Genomic DNA, 7,635 nt, shown 5'->3' on the forward strand with positions numbered 1-7,635 from the left:
TTCTCTACAATTTCTACTTTATCTGCTTTTTTAACAACTTTTACAATAGATTGTCGGTAAATAATTGTGGATTTACAATTCCTTGAAATCTAAGGAGGAAGACTATTTTAGATGTCTGAGCTATCAAAAATTTGGCTACTTTTTAACATCCTCCATTTGATTGAGATTCGAAGTAAAACATGGTTACTAACATATTTTTTAGATAGACGAGTGAAGTTTTGAGACATTAAAAATAACAATTGTTCATTAGATATATTAATGTAACGTTTATTTAATTCTTTTAATTTACGCGATATTCATGGAAGTTGCATTTTTTACATAAAATATCCAAAATTAAATAAAATACTTATTTAAACGAAAAAATTATAGACAAGGTAAATGTGAATCAATTTTATTCGTAAAGGAATTTTTCAGTGAGATTGATCATACTTTGTAATAGCGTTTGAATGTGATAGATATTTAAGAAACAATATGTATTAATCAAATAGCGATAAGAGTAAGTTGATTTTTTGCTAAAATGTCACTGAATTTCTACCACGGACAAATCGATTTCAATAACATTTGTAATTTAGGTTTCCGAAATCCTCGTCACTTATGATTTCGACCTATTTCAAAAGAAACCTTCAATTTTGACATCAATTGAATGTTTTTTTTGTCACTTTCATTATAACGAGTTGTCATTTGGCGGGAAAGCTATTGGTCAACTGGTAATCTGGCCAAAACAGTTTTCTCAGTCGAAACAACCATGTGCAGCATTTATTGGTCCACTAACTGAACAAATCATCGTTAATTATTTACCTCCATGGTCTCAATACCGATTTCTATGAAATTGAAATATGTTGTATAACTTAATATTCTAAACAACTTTTTTCTATACATATAACCGCTACTAGATCATAGTTTTCGAGATGATATTAATCAAAATTTTTTGTTATTATGTATTGAATTCTTACGTATATGTACAAATCCGCGTATGCATCCGCACGGGACCACCGCTTATCTATTGTTTGTATAAACTTGGCACGGAGGCCGATGACCAACATATATAACGAGTGAACGCAAATAAATGGATAGTTTTTTTTTATTTTTTTTACAACCTACGCAATAAGGCTCTTTTAAAATACTCTTTTTTAGAATATTAATGAACTTCCTTATCTAAGCACCGCCCAAGTAGTAGCATCTTTGAATAATACTAGACTAAATAGATTTAGTGTTATTAAAGAACCAGTGAGAAGTAACTGCTGTTCATAGCCCTCTGGTGATATGTCCCGAATATATTGTCAGAATAGTCATATAAAAATATAAGATCAAAATAAATAATACATTAAACATAATTTGAAACATTCAGTGTTCTGTCTAAAATGTCGTAAATCGACCAATATTCTGTAAAATTAACTATCAATATTAATATTTTTTGTTAACGAACATAGTTAAACAAACACACAACGATGCAGTAATTACTTCAAAAAACATTATACAAAAGTTTCGCGCTAGATAACATGTATCATTTAACGCATTTAATTACTTGAAAAATTCCGCGTGAAAATTGGAATAACAAACGTTAATTAAAGTTTTACAATACGTACATATTATTTTCTGTCAATTTTGTATAAAGATGTCATAACCTATATACGTTTCGAAGATTTATTGTTCATAGCGTACATTAATTAACGAGACAGTTGTTTTACAATGTAATGCATGCTATGTATTTGAAAAATCAATATGACTGTATAATACACAATGTGATAATGAAGGTTAGATATTTCAAGTGAAACAACGTGAAAATATATTTTATAGTGTCATTATGACGCGAAAATGCGTAATGTGTAAAGAAACCAACTACAGGAATACTTATAGCTTTTTCTCAGCGCCAAAAGATCCAGAAACACGTAAAAAATGGCAAAATGCAATTTCCATAGAGAATTATACTGTTACAGATGATACATATGTTTGTAGCAAACACTTCCACGCAGATGATATTATTACACATTGGGTTAGTGGAGTGCCGCCACACATTATAACAGTAAGTTACAATAGCTTTACATTTATTGTATTTTATACTACTTCCTTTTCTTACAATTCTATCATTTCTATAGATTAAATATAAAAAATGTAGATTAAGACCAGGAGCTGTACCCAGTAGGAAATATCATCCTGAAGAAAATGTAGAAATAATCAGACCAGAATTACATGCTGATTCCAATGTACACATAGAGAATTATTCAGCATTTAAGATAAGAAAAGTAGATACATCAGAAGAAAAAGAAACAGATTTTCTAATACCCAGAACTGAAGAAAAATTACAAATAAATTGTGATGAAAATTGTACAATTACATCTTTACATCATGAATTTTCTCATAAATATGATGATTATAATTATATGTCAAATAGAAACTCACTGATTAAGATAGAATTATCAGAAAATGGGTCGAATACAAGTAAGATATTGCACGAAGAATCTAAAAGTAAAGAATCCTATGAAAAAAATTTGAAGCATGCAAAACGAAGTAAAACAGTATATCAAAAAGAGGACAGTATTACTTCTGACACAAACACGATGGAAGATATGACTTTTGAAAATAAAAGGGAAGAACAAATCCGAACCTGTAAAGAAGATAATTATTCAAATGTATCTAAAAAAATATCAGAGTCTTCTTTTAAATTTAATAATGTTTCTGAAAGAGATGATACATCAGCACAATTGTGGAGTAAACAAAAAATAACGAAAGAAAATACATCTGCTGAAGAGAAGCCAATGGATAGTAGTTTTAATGAAACAGAAAATTTATATGCAACAAACCAAATAGTAAATAATTTAAATTACAATCAGTTGAATACATGCTATTCTATGTACAATGATATTGAGGAAAGTGAAATGCTATTTGAAGATTTACTTGAAGTGTGTACAGAAGTACTATTACCACGTGGTTGGTCTTGTTTAGTAACTTCAAAGGGCCATACTACAACAATAGTATATCTGTACATGGGAATGACCAAAAGTGGGATGCCTTTCACAGAGAAACAAGTTTTTATAAAGAGTGATATGATATTACATTGTGCTGCTGCAAATAGAGAAATTAATCCACTCATTCATAATCTGATAAGGGAAGGAAAACATTTAAAAGTACAAAATTTATTAGATATTGAAGAACTTATTGATGAGTTTGATCAAAGGACTGTTTGCCACGGTATGTATAATTTTTTGTTTTGTTTTTCTGTTAAAACTTTCAGTAAATATTAAGTCTTTTATTCTTTAATTAGGTATATACAATATTGAAGGATTCCAAAAAGTTACTAATCTAAAAGTAGCTTACAAAGATGGTATAAAATGGAGACATATTTTATGTCCATTAATAGTGAATAATGATGCATTGAGATGTACAAGATGCATTACTTTAGCTCAAAAAGTACAATATAGATCAAAAAGTTCTCGTTCTTTTTCTTATAATCTTCCTATATTTACAAAGAAGGAACAAAAAGTATATACAATCCGTCAAAAATACAAATGTACAAGGAAACATGACCGCAGATACGAATTTATAAAAGCATTCAAAGAATAAATAATTTCAAATAAAACACAGAAGAAATACAATCCCTAACTACACTTTCTACACCAGTACTCTCTAGTGTAGAGACCCCCATGCCTCTACTTCAAACTGTTTCTCTCCATACAGTACAACTACATTATCACTTGTCAGACAAATTGGACAACGTTAAAAGACAACTACGATAAGCTAGCGTCACCTTCACTGGTATGTCATGGTCGCCTTCGCGTCGTATGGTGTCGCTAACAATATACAAGAGTGTGAGAAATCCAAAGAAATCATGAGTCCTGGCTCGGGCAGCGCTACTTTGTACGAATGATTTTTTTTTACAAATACGACGAAGTATTTTAAGTAAGGATATAATAAGTAGAATCTGATTATAAAAAAAGTTCTTTAATTTTAATTTTTTAAATTTATATTTAAAAATGAACTTACCAAATATATAAATTATATATTTTGGTACCATCAATTACAGTATCATATTTTATTTACGTTTTGTATGTCTTCTATAATAATTGTTTTCTTTGTTACTTGATTTTGCATGTATCTTTTCATCTGAGACGTTCTAAAACAGTAAACAAATAGTATATCAAATTATTAAATTATAATTCAATCATTTGCAAAAAAAATTGTTCAATATTTATTAAATTATTTTTAAGAATGATACAACATCAAAAAGTTTCACATTTTTATGAGTTTCTAAAAATTATTTTCTTTTTTTTGTACCATAGACCACTCTGCGTGTAATTGTTTTATTAACTTTGGTGTTAAAAGGCCTTCGTTTATTAAGGTGTTAGTTAATTTTCCTTTGCCAAATAATTTCTCTTTGTTGAAATCTGTAATAAAAATTAAATTAGTTTATCTGCTTTTCCTTTTCGAAGAATGTATAATATAACTTGTGTAGAAACATTAAACAAGTTATATTCAGAAAACTTTGCTATCTGAAACCCAAACTTACATGTTTGTCCTTTCTCACTGGCTCCTATTTGAAAAAAATTAAATTTCGTCATTTGTCGTATTTTTATAATAATTAATAACAAATATTACATTTTAAAATAAAGAGTACCTGTTTCAGACTTTTTGAATAATATATTTAGTTTTTTCATTTCTTTTTCAATAATGATGTCTAATTCTCTTTGTAAATTTCTAACCGCAGTGGCATGGGGAAATAAGTCCATAAACCTATAACTAAAGAAAGTATAAATGGTGTTAAGAATTGTATTTATTGAACATAAAAGAGAATTATTATATTAGACTGTCATTAGTATCACTTACCTTAACCAAAGATAAACATCCATCACATCAAATACTGTTTCTAAATGTATGAGATCAGAAATATTTCCTGGTGGTTCTGGAGGCCACTGAATTTGTTTAGTCATCCATGTAACAGTTACTGGCTCGTTTTTACTACACAACCGGGCATACTGTATAAGAAATTAAATGCTATGTATTGTATAGAGAAAAAGGTACTAAACAGTACAAACATTTTTATCTTACCTTTACAAACATGCTACATACAAATGGCATATTTTTAGTAATAGGTGCACAACAAAACACATATCGTGTACGAAGAGACAATGGTATATGTTGTATCATATCAGCAAGAAATTTGAAATCATCTAAATTACAAATGAAGTAAAGAGAGTCATCGACTTCAGATAGTGCAATAAAAATATCCTAAAAAAAAAAAAATGTTATGATTGCAATTGACCACAAATAACATTTAAGTAAACATTACAATAAGTTTTGATAGTGGTGTATTCGGCAAATGATAAGCATATAATTCTATTTGATCAGCAGTCGGGTGTAGTCCCGCCTGTATTATTGGTTCTGGTTCTTGACTTAATAATTGTTTTAACACATGAAGATCTTCAGGCTTAAAAGTAGTAACAAAACCCTATAATAACACAGATATGTAATAATATTAATTTTCATATATCATTGCAATAATTTTATCTTTGTTTTATTGTATGTAAAATATTTTACTTCTTTCCATTGAGTATTGTAACGACCTGCGCGTCCCGCTATTTGTAATGCAGATGATACAGAAATTGTATCTATTTCTTTTTCTCCTTTTTCATTTAAAGTTGGTTGACAAAGAGAATAAAATACAATTCTACCTATGTGTCTGAAATAACAACGTATTTTGTTACTTTCATCATATTATATAATACAAAAAAATTTAATCTATCTCATCTATTCAAATATTCCAATACAAATAACAAAAAATATATATTTGTAAACTTACAAATTAAGACCCATTCCTATTGCATTGGTAGCTACTAATATTTTACAAGGATTGTTTACATCATTAAATCTGGCAGTTTGTGCAAGTTTTGTACCTGGTGGCAAACTACCATATATTACCGCTACCATCTTTCCCATATTTTCAATAGTTTGTGACACCGTGAATATATCACTTTTATTAAAACAAACTATACAATCTCCCCGCCGAATATTTTCAAAAGAACCAGGTGAATTTTCTATAGAAATAGAAGTCAATCGTTTATATGTAAGCACTTCTACATTTTCTCCTATTGTCGCGCAAATGGATTGTACCTGTATTATAATAAATTTTATAAATCTAGATTAATATATATGGATATATAAATAACAGAACCTACTAAAGGTATAGCAGCAGATTCACCGCATAAATGTATTTCGTCTGCAATAATGCCAAGAAAAGCTCTTGTCCATGCCCATCCTCTATTTGGATCACGTATTAATTGAATTTCATCAATTATAGCTACTTCAACTGCAAAAATTATTAAAAATTATTTTTATAAACTGTATTTAGTTATAAACAAAAATGTTATGTAAGTGATACTTACAAACTTTTTCTAAATTCACCATTTCTACAGAACATGCTATATGATTTGAAGGACTCATTTCACCTTGTACATATCTTTTTTCTTCTCCTGTTATTAAATCGCAAGGTGTACCCTGAAATTATTTATGCTTAATATAATAAAATGATTCAAACAGTAACTTTCTCTATGTTACCAACCAATGTGTTGGACTTGTAAAATATTTCACTAGCTAATAACTTTAGTGGTCCACAATAAACACCAGATTTTGCTGCCATAAATCTTTTTAAAGCATGATAAGTTTTGCCACTATTTGTAGGTCCAGCATGAAATATTATCTTTCTCATGTTTTTCCTTGCCAAAGGATACCTACAAATAACCAAATTTATGAAACAATATATACATTCATTCAATGAGCATAAGATTTATTCAGATCTTATTATTTAAAGTTAATCATTACCAGTTAGGTGGATGTCTCAGATCACTAATGCGCTTGAGATCATCCAAACAATCAATGTGCGGATACATTTCTTTGGCATAACGTAGAAAATATGGAAAAATATCTGAAACATTTGCCGCTTCCAAAATGATATCATTTAAAACAATATGAAGATCAACAGGTAATGTATCGTGTATACAATATTGTCGAAACTGAACAAAAACTTTGTTGAACAAGATATCTATAAAAAATAAACAATTTTGAATTAAGAATATTAAGAACTAATATTTTAATAAAAATATAAATAGTAATAGTTACGATCTAATCCATATTTTAAAGCTAATTCTTGAATTACTTTTAAACTTGAAAAAGTGTGCAAAACCTGGATAATATTAGCTTTATTCAATTTTCTGGTCAGTTCAACACCAATATTTTCATCGTTTGAATTTGATTTGATAGGAACAGGACTAAACAATGAAGATATAGATTCATTACTTTTCCCATGTTTTTCTTTTATATTTTGAGTAAATGTCATTGTAGGATTTAAATATCTGCAAATTATATCCGAAAAATAAGTTGGCACAATCGTTCTTAAATAACCTTTGGGTATGTACAGAATTATAAAAGTTTAAAATATAATGAAATAATAAAAACCTCAGAAATGGTGATATTAATGAATTATTGCGCCGTTTTAACTGGTCCGTAAGAAAATTTTTTAATGGTATCATTTTCAAAATTAATTTTATTTATTTTCATATTCTACAATTTCTTACTGAGAAAAATTAAATCCCTCAGGTTAACCTCAAAAATTCTGACGAATACAGTAAAGGTGAACATTAATTA

At 28.4% G+C, this 7,635-nt stretch overlaps 2 protein-coding genes across 4 annotated transcripts; one reads left to right on the forward strand and one right to left on the reverse strand.

Annotated features, from left to right (window-relative positions):
* Window positions 1-1,097: 1,097 nt before the first annotated feature.
* LOC143149004 (uncharacterized) lies at window positions 1,098-4,291 on the forward strand. The gene is made up of 3 exons (XM_076315937.1): window positions 1,098-2,023; window positions 2,097-3,189; window positions 3,263-4,291. The coding sequence occupies exons 1-3, from the start codon at window positions 1,805-1,807 to the stop codon at window positions 3,559-3,561; spliced, it is 1,611 nt and encodes a 536-aa protein (XP_076172052.1). The 5' UTR covers window positions 1,098-1,804; the 3' UTR covers window positions 3,562-4,291.
* Window positions 3,423-7,627, reverse strand: Suv3 (Suv3 RNA helicase). 3 transcript variants are annotated; one of them, XM_076315921.1, is made up of 16 exons: window positions 7,447-7,627; window positions 7,111-7,343; window positions 6,814-7,033; window positions 6,554-6,722; window positions 6,378-6,489; window positions 6,171-6,301; window positions 5,795-6,105; window positions 5,533-5,674; window positions 5,285-5,443; window positions 5,044-5,223; window positions 4,822-4,970; window positions 4,613-4,734; window positions 4,505-4,528; window positions 4,273-4,382; window positions 3,982-4,111; window positions 3,424-3,848 (listed from the first exon to the last, which is right to left on the reverse strand). In XM_076315921.1, the coding sequence occupies exons 1-15, from the start codon at window positions 7,518-7,520 to the stop codon at window positions 4,031-4,033; spliced, it is 2,217 nt and encodes a 738-aa protein (XP_076172036.1). In that variant the 5' UTR covers window positions 7,521-7,627; the 3' UTR covers window positions 3,424-3,848; window positions 3,982-4,030. The 3 variants fall into 3 exon arrangements, with proteins under 3 accessions (XP_076172013.1, XP_076172036.1, XP_076172024.1); XM_076315909.1 differs by having other exon boundaries at window positions 3,424-3,919; XM_076315898.1 differs by having other exon boundaries at window positions 3,423-4,111.
* Between the last annotated feature and the right edge of the window lie 8 nt (window positions 7,628-7,635).

This window comes from Ptiloglossa arizonensis, chromosome 1 (assembly GCF_051014685.1).
Source record: "Ptiloglossa arizonensis isolate GNS036 chromosome 1, iyPtiAriz1_principal, whole genome shotgun sequence".
Lineage (NCBI taxonomy): Eukaryota > Metazoa > Arthropoda > Insecta > Hymenoptera > Colletidae > Ptiloglossa > Ptiloglossa arizonensis.

Bases quoted from the DNA above. Each gene is read 5' to 3' on its own strand.
- LOC143149004 (XM_076315937.1), top strand. From the start codon at position 1,805: ATGACGCGAAAATGCGTAATGTGTAAAGAAACCAACTACAGGAATACT. The intron at 2,024-2,096 runs GTAAGTTACAAT...TCATTTCTATAG, and splicing joins TGCCGCCACACATTATAACA to ATTAAATATAAAAAATGTAG. The intron at 3,190-3,262 runs GTATGTATAATT...TTCTTTAATTAG, and splicing joins TCAAAGGACTGTTTGCCACG to GTATATACAATATTGAAGGA.
- Suv3 (XM_076315898.1), bottom strand. From the start codon at position 7,520: ATGATACCATTAAAAAATTTTCTTACGGACCAGTTAAAACGGCGCAAT. The intron at 5,675-5,794 runs GTAAGTTTACAA...TTGTTATTTCAG, and splicing joins ATAGGAATGGGTCTTAATTT to ACACATAGGTAGAATTGTAT. The intron at 4,971-5,043 runs GTAAGATAAAAA...TTTCTTATACAG, and splicing joins TATGTAGCATGTTTGTAAAG to TATGCCCGGTTGTGTAGTAA.